The sequence below is a fragment of the Otolemur garnettii genome, unplaced genomic scaffold (genome assembly GCF_000181295.1).
Source record: "Otolemur garnettii isolate 467f Iridium unplaced genomic scaffold, OtoGar3 scaffold00107, whole genome shotgun sequence".
NCBI classification, from domain to species: domain Eukaryota; kingdom Metazoa; phylum Chordata; class Mammalia; order Primates; family Galagidae; genus Otolemur; species Otolemur garnettii.
Genome location: NW_003852502.1, coordinates 4,033,138 through 4,054,228, shown reverse-complemented (window position 1 = coordinate 4,054,228; position 21,091 = coordinate 4,033,138). Strand labels below are relative to the sequence as shown.

Genomic DNA, 21,091 nt, shown 5'->3' with positions numbered 1-21,091 from the left:
AACTGCTGATATAGTTGTTTGTGTTCATCCTTGATTATAATAAAACAGCATCAAGTACCTGTTAGATTATATATTTTTAGTGCTACATTATAGGATATCAGACACTTATAAATTGCTATGGATGTGAATAAATCTGAGAAGGTTTTATATTGTGGTGTATGAGTTGTTTTTTGAAGGGTGTACAGCCAGCTTGGGCAGGTTCAAGAGAGTCAAGGCATCACAAGAGGTGGAAATTTGTGAGCAGACGGGTAAATGGGAATGAGCCCAGGCTGGGTATATCTGCTGCACTGTGGTGAGACAACCACAGGGAAGGACAGGCTTGAGAAAGTAGAGGAGATAAAGCTTGAAATGTGGGGTGAAGAATTTGAAATTGTTAGTACGACAGGTATGGCAACCCCAAATCCTAAGTTTTCTGGATCATTTTTCTTTTAATTATTCTTTAAAAATTACTACTTAGCACATTTGATGTGACAAGTCCTCGTGATAATGTGATGAAGCAGGGAAGCCACGGGGGCTTTGCTTCGAGGGAGGGGATGATGGCATTAACTGATGAATGCAGGGGTCTGATATTACCCACTGAATGTCATTCCCATCAGTGTGTTTTTAAGAGAATGACACAGTGTTGGTTTGGAAAAGTATGTTCACGGTAGCGTCTGAAAGTCTTTGGAAGCATAGAATCAGAACAAACTCACAACTTAAATGATGTGAATATTTAAAAGATGGTTCTCCTTGTAGATTGGAGGGGCTGGTTAAAGTCAGGAATAACAGGTAAAGATCCATTAAAGTTTGCAAGACTTAACAAAGTCTTATACATAAATATATATGCAAGTATTCATAGTGCTCCCTTACAGACTCTGATGTGGGCCTCTGGTTATAAACTACTAAATGAGTAGTGTGTTTTTCCCACCTCCAAAAATTGTCAAGCTGCTAAGCCTGCTATTTTGAATCTTAATAGACTTAGTAAGCATGTGTATGCAGTTTGCTTTTGCATATTTTTCTCATACTGTTGTCGTTTTTTGAGTTTTTTTTCTTTTACTTGGTGTCAGGCTTATCGCAAACTTGTTAATTAGTGTTACTCTGCAAAATCAATTTTGAGCAAATTAAATGCCCAGCAAGAATAAAAAGAAATTTCTGTAACTTTTTTTCTTACTAAATGACAGGGACGAAAGCCACAATGGATGTTCAGAAGTGGTATTTGAGAACTTCAAAGCTGGCTCTGGCCTTGGCAATTATCCGTTCAAAACCAGCAGACAGAAGCGTCAGAGAATACACAGAGCACCTTGCAATGTTAGTTTCTGAGCAGGAGTCAAAGTGGAGATCAAAAGTTGAAGCCTTAGAAGCTGAAGTTCTGCAATTACGTCAAAAACTTCTTCTGAGCAGAATTTGTTCAGGATCATGTAGGAGGGGTGAGTATATGTAATTGTGTTTTGGTAATCTATCGAACTATTTTATTTCAGCTGCAAAATTATTCAGAAATTTATTACCAAAACATAAATGTGTTTAGTTTCCTTGAAAATTAAACTTCTCCTTTTTCCCTATAAAGACTTTTTAACTTCTAGTCATTCAATATAAGTTTATTGTCACTTTCTATGAAGGGGCTACATTTGGACTTGGGAGAGAATGAAGTTAAGAGAAGGAAAATAGTCTTATTGTGAATGCAACAATGTCTTAAGCTTAATGGAGAAATTCATTTTAAAATCTCATTGTTCAGCTTCATTATCTTACTATATATTTTGCTTTGCTTTTATATTAAATAATTCATCTAGCAGACATATCTCAATACCAGATATAGCCCAGACATATGGAGGATGATGAGGACCCAAAACTCATGAAAGGAGGTGCTGTCCTTGCCACTGAGTACTTATCCTCCTGGGAGGGATGATAGACTACAGATAATACTAACCACCCAGTCGTGATACGTGCTGGAGTAGGCGGATGACATGCAGAGGAAGAAGCCATTCCTTCTGCCTTGGTTCCAGAAATGCTTCTTAGGGTTGGCCCTCAAGAGTCTGTCCACTTGTCAGGGAAGTGGTTACAGTGCATCCAGGAAGAGGCAGGACTGTGACCAAAGGCACAGGAAGTCCAGAATACACACCTCATTCAGAACACTGCCAGCCTTCCATTTCAGAGTGGCCAAAAACTTATGAGGTAGGGATGTGAGAGGGAGAGACAAGAGAGAGGTGAGTTGGGATCAGGTCCGGAAGGACCTTCAATGTCCACCTGAGGAATATTGTACTGTACTGTCTATTAGTAAGTTGACCATACAATTTATGAGTCCTCCACCAGGACCCACGGAGAGTAAAGGGAAGGTCCATTGATAATCACACAAGGACAGCAGATACAAGCCTGGATTTGCCTGAGCAAACTGAAACATCTGGTCACCCCCTTCATCAGTATCCACTGACATTTTTGGAGCAGAAGATTGACATTTACATTGAGATTGGGAAACATAATTTGGGCAGTTTGTTAAAGGTATAAATTAGATTATATTACTTTTTTGCATAAAACTCTTCCCTTGCTTCTAGTTATGCTTCACATTAGATTCATACTTCTGATGGTGGCCCATAATGCTGTGGGCAATCCCACCTCTCCTCTCCCACCTCTTCTCATGTACCCTGCCCCTTGTACAGTGGCCCTCGCCAGCATGGCCTTTCTGCATTCCTTGTAGGCTCTTCTTTGATGTGGGCCTCTGTCAGGCTCTTGCCTTTGACTCTTTTTGTGGCTGGTCTTAATCTAAATGACACCTGCTCAGGGGGGTCTCCCTCCCCCAACTTGTTATTCTTTCCACACGCACCTCTGGGGTTGTTTATTACCTGTTATTTACTTAGTTACCGTCTTATCTGCTGATGTGGAGTCCTAGTTCACTGAAGAAAGAAAGGTCCTTGCTTTTCTTAGGACTCCTTACTCATTACCCAGTCAAAGCCTGAAACACAGAAAACGCTCAATACGTATTTCTTGAAGTAGAATGTAGGTTTTCTGACTATACTAACTACAGAGGTGATTCAGTGCAGGGAGACCAGTTCCGAAAGCTTTGAGCAAGACTCATATGAAGAATAATGAGTTGAATTAGGTCTATGATAGTGAGAACTAAAAGCAGAGGTATTTATAAATAATTTCAGAGTGGACGTCAGATATCTGTAAATGATTCAGAAAGTAGTTAAGGGAGATAGAGGTATTTAGAATAATCGAAGTTTTCATCCTAGTTTACTAAATGAACCGCAATATTCTGAATTCAGATAGTAACACATAAATAAACTTACAGGATAAAATGTTGAGTCCAGGTTTGTCCAACTTTAGACATTTAATCCTTGGAATTACTAGAAGGAAGGTTAGATGTGTAGTCGCAGCAGAGGGGAAGAATAGGATAGAGCTGTAGACATAGATTTGGCATTTAAGTCATGGTTGAAGTTTGAGCTTTAATTGAGACTCATGAGGAGAGCAGAGCTGTGCCTGGGATGGGAGGTCTGTAGACCGTGACCTCCCAAAGACTGACGAAGGGGAGTGTGTGGGTCAGTGCACACATGTAAGCTGTGGGTTTTAGGGAATCACTAACTTTATTTTTTGGGATTATCAGGAAACCCTGGTAACTGCATACCCAAATGTTACTAAAATCTCATTATTGCATGAGAAAAAAATTACTGCATGAACAGTTTAGAGTCACCTTTTAGTCACTCTAAACTCCTTGTTAATTGGCTGTTTGAGTAGACCCAGTAAATGAATGTCAAGCTAAACCAGTTTTTCTTCATCCTCCCCCCCCCCGCCTGTGCAGTTATACTCAATGTAATGTGACAAATGTAAAACTTTCCAGGAACCTTAGCTGTGACCGTCGTGAGTATACACGATGTCGTGTGATGGTTTGGATGTGGTGCACGTGCTGTCTGCAGCATGCGTGCACTCCACACTGCGTGCCTCGGTGGTAACTGATTTTTATACTAAACATTTTTACTTATAGTGCCGGTGACAGGAATTTTCAAGAATCATATAATTAAAGTAAATTTTACTCACAGCAGGAGTTGTAGATAAATTATTTTAGTGCAGATGTTTGGAAATAATCTATTTCTCCATCTGCTAGCTTAAACTTCAAAAATGAGCAATAAACGGGTAGATTCAGATGAATGGAGTAACTATCAAAGGAGACGGAAAAAATGTACGGAATGAGAGTATGAGATTGATAGGAAAGTGAAGGAAGAACGTGGCAGTCTTTAAAGATGTATAATTTGAAATAGTGGCATGCCTTGCTTTAAGAAAATTCTGTACCTGAAACTCTAAACTATATTATAGATGTATTTATATTCCTAAATACTTCTGTCTGGAATTTTTAGAGCTGTTTTACATGTGCAGCTGTTCTTAAGTGTTAAGAGATAGCAAGCCCTCGATAAACGTTGAATTGAATGATTCTCGACATTTTGAAAGGCTGGGTAACTTAATTTACAGTTTCAACCATCCATTGAAGTAACTGAGCAACCCCAAATTAAATAAATTTGATTTAGAGCTGAAATGGCAAAGTGAAAAATAAGGAAGTATGATATGGTTTATAAGACATTTCAGGAACTCAGCTATTTCTTTATTCGGATTTTATGTTTCTACAGATTCTTAAAGAGGAATGTACCCTGTGGATATAATTGTTAAGGGACTAGGCTGTACAGAGAGGAATAGATAGAACTTGATTATAGAATTATCTCACATTTTTACTTAAATGCTGATTAGTAATTTAAAGACTGGAGGAAGGAAGGAGAAGTGCAGATACCAGGGACGCGTGTCAGTGCTGTGTGGCAGATAAGGTTAGTCATCTGTGTTACGCCAGCACTCCAGTTTGAGTGGGCAGAAATGTGCCCATGCACAGTGGGTTAATTCATAAAAGGCTTACACCTGTTTTGTCAGGATTGATCTAACATTGGGCAAGGGGCTTACTTCTGCCCAATGAGAGCTAAAAAGCAATCTTCTGCACTTTTGATCAAGGTTTTACTGTTTAAATGAAGAGATAGAGGACCATGAAAGAGAATAGTCTTTAAAATATTTTACTTCAACTCCGTGTTCCCTATATTCGGCACTGCCATGCGAGGATGTGATGCCTGGACCTGTGGTCACCATTTTCAGCTATGAGGCTGTATTGAAAAATCAGTGTCAACACGCTGAACATGGTGCCGTGGGAAGATGAGCAGAGCCCGGTCCATGTCTACATCGTTGAGTGGCTAACGCAAGTTATCAGGCAAACATTAGTTTGTGGTTGTACCAGCTATTCCGCTCCTTGTATCTGAGCACTTCCTAACTTACACTGTGGAGAGGGCTAGAAGGTCATGAATAGAGTAGAATGCTACTCTTTTTCCCAAGAAACCCTATAGCAGTGATTTAAAACTGGAGACCAGGAATGTGCCTGCAGGTGAGGTGGGGCGGGGAACCTGGACAGTTGCTATTGTGTTAACTACATGGTAATTTGGCATTTGGGGGGAGCAAAGTAGATGAAGTGTCAAGTATTGAGCTTTTCCCTACAGCTTCAGGTACTTAATATCTTCATAAACGATAGAGAGAAAAGACGGCAAGAGAAAATGAGATTAACCCATTGCTTTACCTTTACTGAGTGTTCCTTGAGCACTTGTATTGTTGCAGGAAGATGAGGCCCAACGGAGAGAAAGAGCACCCAAACACCATGTTTATAAGAGGAAGGCTTTATTTATGGGCCAAGAGCTTATGGCATAGAAGAATTCCAAATGGCCCCGCACCCCGACTGGCTTGGTCTTTCCCTTTTTATCGACAGTCAAAAAGTTCCACCCCACAGGTGCCCGTCTCACTGTTCAGTTTGAATCAAGCAGGAGATGCTATTCCAGTCCCTACATAACTACAGGATTTCAGATACCCAGATACTTTACTTAACTTTGTAAAGTTAAGTTTACAAGTTCCCAAGAGCTGAGTCACCATGGAGAGGACCCTGCAAGTGTATCCTTGTGGTCTCTTTGAGAAGACCTGTTCTAGACCTCAGGCTTCTCAGGTATCCTCTCTCAGTATGGAGTACTGGGAGTGTTGGTGAGGGTAGGGCGGTATCCAGTGAAGTACAGTTAGTCAAGGTGGAATTTAGCTCTTCTAAGTTTGGGGGCCTTGGCGGGGGGCCTGGGAAACAACCAACCCAGATGGCTGTAGGAGTAGCCTGCCCTTCTAACTGACTTTGAAGTTTGTCTCCCATCCCTCTGTACTGCCTTAGACCCTGGGGATTGAATCCTCAGGGCTCAATTCTTGCTTCTCATCTTGTGTGAGTCTGGATTCAGGAAACAGTTTTTAACTAGACTGGTGGTCTAGTCGGGGGCAGGAGAGAAGCTGGATATCACAGCCGCCTTGTCCCTCTCAGGCTCTGTCCGTCCCTGCCCCTCTCATACTGTCCCAGACCACTTACTGAGGGGACACTGCAGGCTTACTGCACAGCTTTGGGCTCAGCAGATACAAGTTGTGGCTTTCACTGTTTTACAGATGCTGAAAGAGCACGGAAAACTAATGCATAAGCATTTTATTCTCAGTTTCCATGTAAGCTCTCATAAATTGCCAGTATAATAAAGATGAAAATTTTCTTAAATGTGCAGTTGACTTAAAGCATATATACATAAATATGAGAGGATGTATCCTCAATTTAATAGAGATTCTAATGAGTGGCTCCATAATAATTTAAATTTGTGATTATACATTATATACGTTTTACATGTGCTCATTCTATAAAATTGAATTAATCTTTTAATATTGGAGACAGTCAACATATAAAGAAATAACATTTAAACAGCTCATAATGTGAAGTGGCTTTAATAGTGTCAAGGCAATGATTTAGACATGACAACAGCTTAATTATTAGTAGGAGCTAGCTCTGATAAGAATGAAATGCAGAGATAAGGCCTTAGAAGGAACAAGGAAGTGCTGATACAGAGAAGTGAAGCTGAAGCAAGTCACTGAGGTTCAGAGGCTGGGACTGGGTGTGGCAGTTCCAGAAGCGTTCACTCCTCCCAGATCTCTTCATGGTAGGAGGCTCTGAATCTCACTGCATGACACAGCCACCTTCCTGCCTAAGCTGGGCTCCAACAAAGTGTGCTAAATGTTCAGGTGATACCAGAATTTCGCTCTTCAGTAGGTCCTTGGTCTTGGGGATTTGAACAATGAACCCACGGACCACAGATCGATGGTTAAGATAGGATTTTTACTGTGTTTCCCCGAAAATAAGACACTGTCTTATATTTATTATTTCTCAAGAAGACACACTAGGGCTTATTTTCAGGGGATGTCTTATTATTTTTAAGTATAATACAACAATCTACATTTATTCAAATATAGTTAAGTCTTCTTCTGGAACCTACAGGGGAAGCCAGCCTTGTTGGTGGGGCTGGTGCTAGTGATGTGTGAACTCCTTTCCCCTAGCTGTTGGCACGTGCAAATAGGATGCCTGCGATGGTGGTTTGCACGGATCCAAGAGAGGAGCGTGGCAGATAAAAGGTATTACAGTCTTCCTTACCACTCTGCACAGAAATGCATGGCCCATCACTAGGCCTTATTATCAGGGTAGGGCTTATATTTAACAAATACATAGAAATCCTGCTAGGGCTTATTTTGGGGGAAGCACGGTATTAGAAATTAGAAAGGAATACAGAAGAAGTACAAAGCACCAGAGCTCTGGAAGGGGGAAAGAAGTGAACTGAGGAGTCTCTACTGGGCTCTTCAGCTAGGGGTATGAGGTGGCTAGGAGTTGGTAGATGGAAAAACATCTTTTCCCAGTTAATGAGTGCATTAACGAATGAGTGAATGTAGATCTTCCTCCACTGGGGCAAGTTACTGGGTCCTTTACAGGTTTTGTCTCTGAGAAGGGATTAAGGTGTGTGCTCCTACTCAAGGTGGAACCACCCAAAAAAGCATCTCAGGCTGCTTTGTTCCTGATCTTATCAGAGCTCAGAGTGTGTGTCCCAAAAAAGGCAGTCTGCTTGTGCCTGGAAATGGGGGTCTGACCTCTGAGCTCACCTGGGCCTAGAGAGTGGGGGGCTCCCTGTCTAGCCCTGAGTGGTGGAATCCTGTTATCACAGGTAATCCCCAAATTAGGTGCACTTTACTCTCTGTGACTGTCTGGGATCTCTGTATTTCTCTTTATTCCAGATGCCATTTCCTTGGTCTTAATTGATTTTTCCTAATTAGACTATAAATCTTTAGCTGTATCTCACTGCTTTCCAGTCTGGATGGCAGCCCAGTCTCACGTCTTCTCGATTACTGTAGTACAGAGTCCAGAAGCCTTCAGCTGGACGGTGAGCTTCACCACAGCGGGGTGCTTGCTTACCTCTCCCGCACTCCCTCCCTCTCATTGCTGCGCTGCTCACAGTCCAACACTCTCAATTTCCTTCATTTAAGCCTGCCTTGCTCTCACTTCACTCTAGGATTTTACACATTTTGTTTCTCTCTGTAGGATGTATTCTTCCCTCCTCTTGGTCTGGCTGTGTACTATTCTTTTTGTCTGATACAGTTTTAATATCCCTCTGCCCTTTGTGACTCTCTCCCCAAACTAGATTAGGTTCTTCTGCTGTGGGTCCCACATGCTATGCTGTTCTTTTCATAGCAAAGGGTGAGCTAACTTACCCTTTAAGTATTTAAGTTATTCTGTTTCCCCTATAGGGTCTGAACTCCATTCTTGCAGGGATTGTGTCTATTTTCATTACTATATTTCTCTTGTTAGCATTGTACCTGTTATGGAGGGGTGCTTGGTGGGTATTTGTTAGGTAAGTAAGTTTAGACATGGTCTGTGTAAGTGCTAATACTTGGAAACAAAATGGCCTTGCCAATCTGCAGTTTCTAGAGGTCTGCCGGGCCCCTGCAGCAGTGGGAGTGGGAGGTAGAGAGCAGGATCCAGGGTCCCAAGGAAGGACCCCCAGGGTCAGATGAACACCAAGGCTCTGACCTTCAGAAGAGTCATGTGTGTATACAGCAGGTTACTTAGAATAAATGAAGAATTGTAATGGTAGCTTCCCATTAATCCAACAGAAGTTTAACCTGTTCAAAATACTTTTGCATTCCTAGTTTGTTCAGTGCAATTTTTATTGAATAGTTTGACCTTCTAGCAAATTTTTATATAGTCCTTATATTTAGTATAATACTTACTTTTTAGCAGGTTTTGTCTGTCTTTAAAATGCCCTGCTATTTATCTGGTTTTAAATTTCAAATGTAATTTGAAATCCAAATGTACCATGAAGATTCTGGACTTAATATTTGGATCCTAGACATTCTGAAATTTATTTCTTAGAACAAATTAAACGTGCAGTGACTAAATTTCAGGTAGATAGCTTCAGGCTTTAGTTTAGGCCCGCAAAATATCAATATCATTTTCAAAGCAAGACGGCAATCCATCAGATAAAACTGTGTAAATTGGGTAGGTCTGAGATTCTGCATTTCTGACAGGCTTTCAGGTGCTGTCAATACTGTTGGACTAGCAAAGGACTGGGCCCTTTTTAAGGGGCTTGGCTGTGAAGGGAAGAAAATAGGGTAGATGGAGAGTTTGGGAAAATGCAAGTGGCAAGACAGCAAGCTAGTCCTCCGATGGGAAGGAATTATCAGAGAGAAACTTAGAGAGTGTGACAAAGGACTCGTGGGTGGCTCTGGGCCTTACACTTGGGAGAAACCCAGAGCACAATGGAAAGACTGGTGTCCAACCTCAGTACTTTTTCTGAGACTCTTCTGAAGGTGTCATTGATGCCGCTTTTTTGTAGTTTGGGAGGGGGGATTTTGCTTGCTTTTGTTTTGTGAGTTCATTTCGGGCAGCTCTTCAGGGGGTGATCCTTTAAAGTTTGGGTACTTCTCTCTTATGTCCTTTATTTTGAAATCTGTCTCCTGGTCCTGTTATTTCTTTTTTTCAACTGCCTTTGGATTTCTCTTTCTTTTTTTTCTTTCTTTTTTTTTTTTGAGACACAGTCTTACTCTGTCGCACTGAGTAGAGTGCCATGGCATCATCATGGCTCACAGCAAGTTCAAAACCTTGGACTCAAGAGTTCCTCTTGCCTCAGCCTCCTGAGTAGCTGGGACTACAGGCTCCTGCCACAGCACCCCGCTAGCTTTTGTCTTTTTAGTAGAGATGAGGGCTGGCTCATGTTCAGGCTGGTCTCAAACTCCTGAGCTCAGGTGATCCACCTGTCTTGGCCTCCCAGAGTGCTGGGGCTACAGGGATGAGCTGCCACCCCCACCCTGTATGTGGACTTTCATACTTGCATTTCTGTCCACATTACTTCAACTCTTGTCTCAGGAACCATGCCCTCCTCTTGCAAAGGTTGTAGATAAAGAAATGAGGAGAGCAGGTCTCTCTCACTTTTTCTCCTTCATGAGAGGGACCCACTTCCAACTCCTTTTGTAAGTGCTCTATACTTTCTTTGTTCTTCCTAAGTAAAATCTCTGTTACCCTAAAAAATAAATAAATAAATGAGGAAAGCAGTTAAATAATTTAACTAAGGTTAGATAGGAATTAATGGAGCGAGGTTCTTGTGATGTTCTAGAATAATGCTTTTCCAGTTTTTTTTTTTTTTTTTTGGCCTGGCTGGCTTTGAACCCACCACCCTTGGCATATGGGGCTGGCACCCTACTCCTTGAACCACAGGCACTGCCTATAGTTTTCTAGTTCTTTAATGTGGTTCCTTGAATCAAGTGGTTCTTAAAATGAGGTACCAATCAGCTGCATCTCATTGGTGGGAAATTGATAAAAATGCAAATTCTGAGACTCCACCCCTTGCCTGATTCTGAAACTCTGTCTGGGGCCAGCAGGCTCTCCATTAACAGGCCTTCCAGATGCTTCTGATGAATATTGAAGTTTGAGAGCCACTGGCCTAAACAAATAAAACGGAAGTTTATGTTCATGGAGCATATTAAAAAGTTTGACCCCAAAACCTAATCATTCTCTGTGTATAACATCTGAATTCATGAAATTAATCATGAAGGATTTGTAGGCCAGCTTCTGACGGATTCTCTATAGGACCAAATGATAATATTTGGCCCCCAGTCTTCAAGAATTAAAGTGTTCATTTAGAGACTGATTGAACTGAGTGGCAAATGAGAAAAAATGATCAAACAAAGAAAAAAAGAATAGTAAACTTAACAGGCCCCTAATGAGACTGTTTGATATTGTTCCATACTGCTCAGTGAAATGTGTATAAAAACATCATAGGAAGGGTTATTATTGTCCTTGTTCTCAAATTTCCTTTCATCCTACTGCCCTTCTCCCTTCTTAGTAAACGCCTAGATGTTGTTGTATACAACAGCCTTTTGTTTCAGTTTTGTTTTTTGCAGGGAAACAAATTCTTTTCTTATAGAAATAATTTTAAAGACATCTGTAAGGGAAACATTTTGGATAAGAAAATTAGTATATTGTACAATGAACATAAATAGAAAACCTAAATTTTGGTCATACTATTACACCAATCCTTTAAAAAGTACATAAAGTAACATAGGTAAAAAGAAAATGTCTCATTATAAATGAATGCTAGCACATTTCAGACAATAAGACAAAGCAAATTTAACTTGTAGCGTTTCATAGCCTGTGTGTGGAACTATAAACACACATACGTGCATGGTATTCCAGGTCATACTGAAAGCTAATGTAGCTAGCCTTCATGTGAGATGAATGTGCAGTCGCAAGGAGAACATGCAGACAAAATGCATGATGTGTCAGTGAAAGTGGCCCAGAGCGGGAGAGTGGTTTGGGGGATGATCGTCTGGGGAGGGAGCCCAGCGTACACAGCATCCTTAGCAGTGCTTCTGTGATTGGGGGTTAGGCCTGGCTCACCACGAGGGGGAGACTTATGGCATTTTTCTTATTCTGCAGGTAAAGGCTGCTCTTTTCACTCTTTGGAAAGAAATGTTTACAAACATCTCTTAGCAGTAATGTTATAATTAAACACCTTAAGAGCACCTGTGCTGAGGGATGTGTGGGCTCTGGAGACAGTGGAGTATTGGGAGCTGCTCTCAGCTGTGAAGCAGATCCGTAGTCTCACATGCTGGGACCAAGAAAATGATACCCCCAGGAGTGGGCTTGGGCGTGCTGAGGACTCTGAACTGAAGGGCTGAAGGGCGCTGTAAAGGCCTCAGAAACGAGTCTCTCCCGACCACTTCTTTCTCCTGCTTCCCTTTCCCCTCAAGGCAGGTCACAGAAACAAGAATTCCATTTCCCTAAGGTGACTTAGAGTAGCTGGAACCCCTGTCTTTCTGGGTAATAGATGACCACTGAAATTCTCTGACCTGTAAAGTCTCTGAGCCTGTAAGTAGATCCTACATCCTTTATTCAGTAATGAGGCTCATCCCTGTCATCCCAGCATTCTGGGATGTAAGTGGACTCATACATCCCTCATTCCGGAAGGGACCCTCCCCTGTGCCTGTGTAGAAGGAAAACCACACAGGAAGGTCAAGGAAAAGGCCCCAGGAAGTCTGCTGGGCTTCCCCGCTCTGTTCCCACGGGGTTGTGTTCTTTTGTCCAACCACATTTCTGCGTGGCTGTCCCTTCTACATCAAAACCAAGCACAAAATTAGACAGTTTTCCCTGAGTCTTTGGGACTTCTCTCTAGAGGTTCCCTCGTCAAGGAAAACTTTGATTAAATAAATCTCTTTGGCTTTTTATTGTTAACTTTTCTTTGTTTTAGGAGTATCCACCATGATACTTCCTTATCACGGGTAAGAAAAGGTATCACATCTTTTCTGGCCCTACAACCTCCTCACTTACTTTGTAACAAATGTATAACAATTTTCCTCACTTTTAGTCTCTCTCATTTCTCTCACAATAGGAGAGAAATATTGCTTATATATCTTTATTATATTCAAACTGTTTCTGCCAAAGATTGCATCCAGGATGTGTCTTATGTTCTAAAAGGCTGAGCTCTAGAAGTTCCTTATTACTTGAATTAATAAGTCGGCGAAAGACTCGGTTGCGTTTGTGTCCTCCCATGGTGCTGGATTCCATGAGACGCTGTACTCAGTAGCTTCTCAGAGATGTTTCTGGGCTTCATATTAAATTATCATCTCTGATTAAGCTTCCAAATACAAAGCAACCCATTATTTTTATGAGGTAAGGCACATTTTTCTATGTACATTAATATATATGTTAACACTGTATATCAATTTGACAAACAGCACTTGGTGAGAAAGTAGTACAAATTTAAATAATGTTTCTGATCCTTCTGGATACTTCTTAAGATACTTGGGAGTTTTCTCAGTTATGAATGAAACAGTGTGCAGAATTTAAGCACCTTCTGCTTACTCTTTGTTTTTCTAATATCCAATACTTTTCCTACTGTAATTTAGTAAAATTTGTTCATTCCTATAAAACGATGTTTTGACAGAATGAACTTATTCTTTGACCTAGTTCATACAAATTAGATGGCCTTTTACATATTTTAATTCTTAAATTTGTTAAAATTGTACTCTTAATACCTCCGAAGTTATTTTTGCCTGCGTGTTTTATGAAGTGTTTATCCTTTTCTGATCATTTTTTTATTCTGTGAATTACAAGGTGTCTTCTCACATGTAATTTTCAAACAGGAGTTTGTCTAAAGTAGGCCAAGTCTATGCTGGGGTGCTGCTCGTGGGGCTGTACAGCACTCCCATGTCTGGCAGGATAAGAGACAGCAGGAGCGGGGCCGGGAGAGCTGCCTTCCTTGGAGATGTCTACTTTGCCATCCCTCTGAAAGGTCTCTCTCTTTAATGAAGTGCCTTGTCTGTCTGTGCACAGTCTTCTGTGCAGGTGAACACGGTGACAACAAACTCAGGTGCTGGTCGAACTCTGTAACTGTAACCGCTGGTGAACTAGGCCTTCTGTACCTGCGGGTCTGTGTTGGTGGTGGGGAGTTCCCAGAGCATGAAAATAAAGTTCAGTTAATGAAATTTGCAACTGTAAATTTTTAAATTTATTTTTTTTTATTGCTTTTTTTGGTTTGTTTTTTGCACTTTTTGGCTGGGGCTGGGTTTGAACGCGCCACCTCCGGCATACGGGGCCAGTGCCCTGCTCCTCTGAGCCACAGGCACCACCTTTTTAAATTTATTTTTTAAAAGACTTTCTGGAAAGCTTTACCTCTTTAGTGTTGTTCAACATAAGGCTAAAGGTCCAGGCAGTGGCTCTTAATCCTGTCTCTACATTGCAGCCACTGGGGAACTACCAAAACCCCTGGTGCCCAGGAACATCTGAGACCAATGACATTAGAGTTTGGGGGTTTGGACCAAGGCCTCAGCACTCTTTCACAGCCCTTAGCTTATTCCAAACTGCAGCCAAGATTGAGAGCCACTGGTTTAAAGTGAATTATTTTCTATATTCAACCCTAATGCTTTTATTGCCAGTTCTTATTATGAATATCAGCTTTTTAATATCTTTATCTTTCTCTGGAGTACACTGCAATTTTTTATTAGAAGAAATGTAACCACCAAACTACACTCTGATTCCATGAGGCCAACGTCTTAGAATTCATGTATCCATGAGATGGTGTCTTTTGGGCGCTGAGGGTAGGGCAGAAGGGTCAGATCTTTATTAAATTGTTTCACTAAGGATGAATCAATTCTGCGGATCTCTTGGTGTCTATAGTTCATAATAATGTGCTATATCAGTGAAATTGCTTGAGATTAAATGTTCTTACCACAGGAAAATGCTAGGTATTTGAGGTGGTGGATATGTAAATAAGCTTGATTTAATTATTTCACAGTGTATACATATATTAAAATATGTGTGCTGAAAATACAATTTTTGTCTTTTATACCTTAATAAAGCTGGGGGGAAAGCGTGGAAGACACGTGGGCCCTTTGCATCTGACTGGATTTTTCTACACAAATCAAGTCTGATTGTGAGATTTGAGAGCACAGGTTACACTGCTGGGGGGCAGGGTCTCTGGAGTTGCCAGGTTTGGAGTCGTTACACTGCTGGGCGGCAGGGTCTCTGGAGTTGCCAGGTTTGGAGTCAGGCTCTTGGACCTTCCTTGTGAGTAGTGACCAGGTGGAAACAGAAAACTAGCATTTATTTCAACTTCCGTTTTTATTCTATAAGGGGAAATATTCCTTCATCCTCAAAATCATTATTATAGGGTACGTCTTTTTTAAATTAAGAAATGATTATATTTCTTCCTTCAGTATTTTTTGATATAGTGAGCAGCTTTTTGAACAATTTGCTGTATGTTTTGAAATGCAACTCACTATGACAGGCATCCTCAAACTATGGCCCACGGGCCACATGCAGCCCTCCTTGGACATTTATCCAGCCTGTTGGTTGTTTTTGCCACTATTGCCTGTCCTGCTTAGCAGCCAACTTGTCCCAGGGCCCGCAGTCCGGCCCTCCAATGGTCTGAGGGACAGTGAACTGGCCCCCTGTTTAAAAATTTTGAGGACCCCTGCCCTATGGTATTGCCATGATTCCTAAATTAATAGTAATACTGAGAGCCCACAATTAGTTAAAATGCCTGTTCAGAAAGGGGCAAATACTGTTTTTTCCATGGGTTCATGTTGTAGGTGACTTCTATATAAAGTACTTAAAAAATCTTACTGACAACACATTGGAACATTGCTGGGACACCTGGTGTCACTTACTGTGCAGGTGCTTTTAATGGTGTGATTTATAAGAAAATAGTTATTAAGTCAGCATTTAGTTTATGTTTGTATATGTATTTACATACAACTACATCGATCTTAGTTGTAATTATTCTAAAATTTTGTAGCATTGCCTTAATTCAGAAATTCTGATTTTCATCCTATTAACTTTCATGAGAATTCCCAGCTGTTAAATTTACGTAAAAATTAAGACATTATCCTTTAGATAATTCTGTCGTACATGCTTTTTCCCCACAACTAATGATAATTATATATTTACTAGAAGGTTAAACATTCAGTTTTGATGGCATGAATATTACGGATTTGTATTTTTTCCAGGAAGCATCTTGGATTAAGCGGAAGTGATGTGATTATTATGTCGATTCTGACAGTGGGTTTAAATAAGAATAACAGCAAAGTCTAGATAGAAAGCTTAACATAAAACACTTGAAGATAGTGGTGAAAGGTCATCACCAAGGTTTAGCAGTCAGTAGGTGCTCACAGATTAATTTAGGAACGAACTTGCATAAGTAAAGAAATAATCACCAGGGAGACAAGGGATCCGTGGAACAGAAGCGCTGCTGAGGGCAGGGGGGCTTATTGGCCGAGCATGGGTTTGGAGTTAGATGAATATAGATCGAATCTGAGTTCTGAGGAGCGAGTCACTTCCCATGACACTTACTCTCCTCTTCTGCAAAATGAGGATGACAGTGATGGGGGCAGTGGTGAGGTGTGAGGTTAGTGGGGAATGTGTGGCACGACGCTTCCTGTCACACAGGCGACATACATGTATTGACAGTCTGATAGAAATTTCCCTTCAAATCCTTAGCAACAGAAGAACCTGAACATTTTTTGTCTTATTTTTTAGGAATTGAGACTTTTATTGTTTAATTCTGTCTTACAAAGGCCTGGATCTAGCAGTTTTAGCAGATTGTATCAGTGGAGAGGGGAAGAACAAGGGCTTAAGGGTGTGGTGTGAGTTTCCTCCTTCCAGTAGTAACGTTGAGTGATGAGCATCAGTGCCAGGTTCTCAGTCTGTGGTCTCTTCACGTGGGAGTAAGTTGATCAGGAAACTGCAGAAATTCAGCTATTACACTGTACTGTTATTTTGGGAGTTACACTAATGGAACTTAATTTTCATTCTCTATTCCATGTCTATATTGTTATAAGAAGCTTGAATCTGAGTTCTGTTCTTTTATTCTGATTTCTCAGTTATATAATTTTTAGTGTTCTTCCCCTTCCACAATGAGCTTTATGATTTCTCTCATCTATAAGACAATATTTCTTTGTTTTTGGAGACAGAGTCTCATTTTGTCTCCCTGGTAGAGTGCTCTGATATCATAGCTCACAGCAACCTCAAATTCTTGGGCTTAAGAAATTCTCTTGTTTCAGCCACCAGAGCAGCTGGGACTACAGGCGCCCATCACAACACCCAGCTATTTTTTGAGAGGAAGTCAGGCTGGTCTCGAACTTGTGAGCTCAGGCAATCCACCCATCTTGGCCCCCCAGAGTGCTAGGATTACAGGCGTAAGCCACCACACCTGGCCCACAGACATCATTTCTATTTGACTGTTTCAGGAGCCCACTAGAATAGCTGGTCTCCCACTGTTTTTTTGCCTCTACAGTTTTTCCTAAGACACAGTTAAGGTCATGTTTTAAACAGTGGGTAGAGCCTTCATTCAAGGCTCTGTCCTTCGTGAACCCAGACTCTCTTTCACCCTGTGTGCCACCCTTATTCCCTCTGTTTCAGCTCTACCTTTTGGAGATACTGCCCGCCCCCAATCTGTGCTCCTCCTGGTTTGAAAGATATCCCTAGGGGGTAGGATGCAGGCCCCATATAACCCCCCAAAAAAACTGCAAAAAAAAAAAAAAAGGAAGATATCCCTTACAGAACTTGGGAGTCTCTCAGGAGGCTTCCCTCTTTTGAGCTAATTCCTATGTGCCTCTGTAGCTTACACCTGCACCTATTTGACACAAGTGCCTCTTGGCCTTACAGTGGATAGAGTAAGTTGTTGGCCTGCTCTTTCCTGAGTTCCCCCATGGGAGGACCACATGCCTTATCTATCATTTGAGCCTTTTAAGCCATTCCAGTGGCTGTACATTGTCATACATAAGGTGAATTTGATGAATTAAACTGAATACAGTATAAGCTTTGTGGCATTATTTATTCTGATGAGTTAGGATATATTTACTTTGGTTTATTTTCTTCTTGAAAAAAGTGTTTTTTTGTTTTTTTGGGTTTTTTGGCAGTTTTTGGCCGAGGCTGGGTTTGAACCCACCACCTCCGGCATATGGGGCCGGCACCCTACTCCTTTGAACCACAGGCACCACCCCAATGTGTTTTATTTTTCAATGGTGAGTTTTTACAGTGAATGATGGCTGAGTGAGCCATAGTACTAAGGTTATGGTGTACTAGTTTTTAACTAGTTATGGAATTCAGAACCCCTGAGAATGGACTTTATTTTTAGGACCATTACAATAGTAAAAATCAGTGAAAATGAGTTCCTCTTGATTAGAAAAAAGGTATCTTCAGAAAATTGACTTTGTATTCTCTGTTTTACTACCCACATGAGTGTGTTTTATTCATAATTGACAGTGTAATGATTGATGGCTGAGCTCTCTTTGGCTGTACCTCTTTTAGAATTAAGAATATTTTTATTTTGTTCTCTTATGTTAGAGAATAGGCTGTGCACAATCCAGCATATGGTTTTTGGCCATATCCCTGATGTTCTTACAGAGTTGTCATCTGGGACTTTCCTGGCAGAGAGACTACACTTAAAAAGAGAATGTTAGCTACGGAAATGCTCATTTCTGCAGAATGCATCATGGGAATGATTCTGATCCTCAGAATAAGCCTGTAATTAGTTCAGATACTTATGGCATCTGGTAAGCTATTATGTTGTCCTTCAGATATCTTATTTCATGGTGAAATGAAGGCATCTAATTCCTAGATTCAAAACTGGCCAATTGCAGATTTTTTCTGTTTCTGGGTTGTGTCTCTGTCTAGCAGCAATACTAATATTTTCAAGTAGTTTTACAAGTTTTTGAAGAAAATAATATATATGATTTCAAAATCACATAATCTTTTCACCTCTGTGCTTTCATAATACTTTTTAAAACTTTTATAGATTTAGGGAGTCTGAGTGTAACTTTATTACATGGATATATTGCATTACACTACCCTTTTAGTAATGCCATTATAACATTCATTTATCAGAAATTACACCTGCCTGTGCCTGGCACCATGCTGAGTGCTCTAGGAGGCAGCGGTAAGATGGATCTGCCTGTCCTCCTCAGAGTCGCTATCAAAGACAGAGGGCAGATTGTTTACAGACATCAGTGGTTTCTCTGGGAACCCATTGCAGGGAAATCTGGTATGATCTAGAAGGTTAGAAATGGCGTGAGGAAGAGTATTTAAATTAAAATCTGAAGACTAAGTAGTAGTTTGTTAGGATAGGTGAAGTTTTGAAGGAGTGGGAGAGTCTTCTATAAAGAAATAACAAGGTGCGGAGGTGAATGTGGCTAGAAGAATGGTTTTCAAAATTGGCTGCACATTAAAATTATCTGGAATTTTAAATTTAAAATTGGCTGCACATTAAAATTATCTGGAATTTTAAATTTTAAATTTTAAAAAATCCAGTGCTTAGACCTATTCTGACAGAAGCGGTAGACACCTACAAGACTATTGGGGGGATATTTTCAGCGGATGATTGACATAATAAGGTTTGTAATTTGAAAGATTATCAGACTCCTGCGTGAGACAAATTGGCAAGGGGTGAGGATGAAATATGTAGAACCCAGTTAATCAGTTAAGAAGTGATTGCCCTGGGCTGGTCATAGCAGGGCTGATGGTAAGCAACGGTAAGAATAAAAGGTGACAAAAAGAAAAGAGAAAAGGCTAATTAGGCATGAGAATTCTGAGAAATGAAGCATTTAGAGAATATTTGGAGAATGAGGAAATGCATGAAATGAGATGTCAGGGCAGAAGCTGAGGACTTCTGTTAACACACTGGCCAGGAGATGGCTTGCTCACAGGTACCTCTGCTGGGAGACCCACACAGGAGACAGGCAGCGCATTGCATACAGTGTCACTGGGACTGGGGACACGTGGCTAGGACACGATTCAGAGAAGAGAGAGCATGTGAGCAGGGTCTAGATATAGGTGTCCTCAAACTGCGGTCCGCGGACCACATGCAGCCTGCCTAGGACCTTTATCTGGCCTGCCAGGTGTTTTTGCCACCGCTGTCTGTCCTGCTTAGCAGCCAACTCATCCTGGGGCCCACAATCTGGCCCCACAACCATCTGAGGGACAGTGAAATGGCCCCCTGTTTAAAAAGTTTGAGGACCCCTTGTCTAGAAGAAAGCCCAGAATCAGGAGTTTACACAACCCAGGAAGAGGAGAACATTTCAAGGTTTGGATGTGGTGTGTCCAGGGCAAAACATAGGATTGTGCATATGATGAAGTTTGGTTTTTATTCTAATAATAAGGAAATGTTAAAGAGTTGTGTACTAGGGCTGGTGTCCAGCAGTAATGTGTTGGACGTAGGAGAGGAGAAGAAAGTGAGGGCAGGAAGGCCTGGAAGGAGAAGATGCCAGTGTCTGAGCAGGATCAGAAGAGCCTGAGTTAGCACGCAGGCAAGGAAAAGACTCCAGAGCCGTACGTTTTGAAACAAACAAAAATAACACAGCTTACTGAATAATCAGCTGTGATAGGAAATGCAAAAAGAATACTCAAAGGGAATTCAAGATTTTTAAATTGGCTTGAAGAAATGACTTTTTATCCAACAGTGATGTATGTATATGATATTTAATTACTTAGTTTTTAAGATCTAAAAATATTCCACATTTTGGGAGAGAAAGGGGATTTATTCAGCCAGTATTTTATGGTTTCCTTTTGGGACTTGTGAGATCTCTTGCCATGCTTCTCCTGGGGTCATATCTGCGTGTGAATGGGAAGGGTATCTAAGGCGAGAATGCTGGTTCTGAGCCCTCCAAGTACCTGAGAATCAGGACAGCATCTCCATGTGGCTCAACAGAATTTAAGGGAACTCCCAGCACTCTGGGAGGGCAATATGTAAATACATCATCACTGTGAAAGGCACTAGCAGAATCACTGGCATGTAGTGTGGCCTGTGTTGTAATCTTCAGCACTTGGGAGAAACACTATTAGTCATCAGAAGTGAAAGTTAAAGGGGATTTTTATGAATGTTTTATGTATCCCAGGACTGTGGGATATTTCCTTGGAGAAGCCTGAGTTCTCTGAAGATGTACTTTAGCAGTTACCTGAGTCTGAACTCTTACTGATTCCAAGACAAATAGGAAATAGATATTGGAAAGCACTGTGGCTCACTGTCATCATGTTTTCAGGGATACTAGTAAAATACAGGGACAACCGTGACTGTCTGAGTTCTGTGTCTCCTTTTCCTGTTTCATAGAAGCAGTTTCCCTGGTATCTATGATGGTCAGTAAGGTGTTGGAAAAGAAATGATTTGATTCAAGTCTTGAACGTAAATGTTTCAATACCTTTTAAACAAAGCCTTCATTTCAT

General features: G+C 41.0%; 1 protein-coding gene across 1 annotated transcript in view; it reads left to right on the top strand.

Annotated features, from left to right (window-relative positions):
* Positions 1-1,174: 1,174 nt before the first annotated feature.
* Positions 1,175-21,091, top strand: part of MEI4 (meiotic double-stranded break formation protein 4) — a 118,422-nt gene continuing 98,505 nt past the window's right edge. Inside the window, exon 1 of the mRNA XM_012809516.2 lies at positions 1,175-1,406. Within this exon, the coding sequence (XP_012664970.1) occupies positions 1,175-1,406 (232 nt within the window). The remainder of the gene's footprint in view (positions 1,407-21,091) is intronic.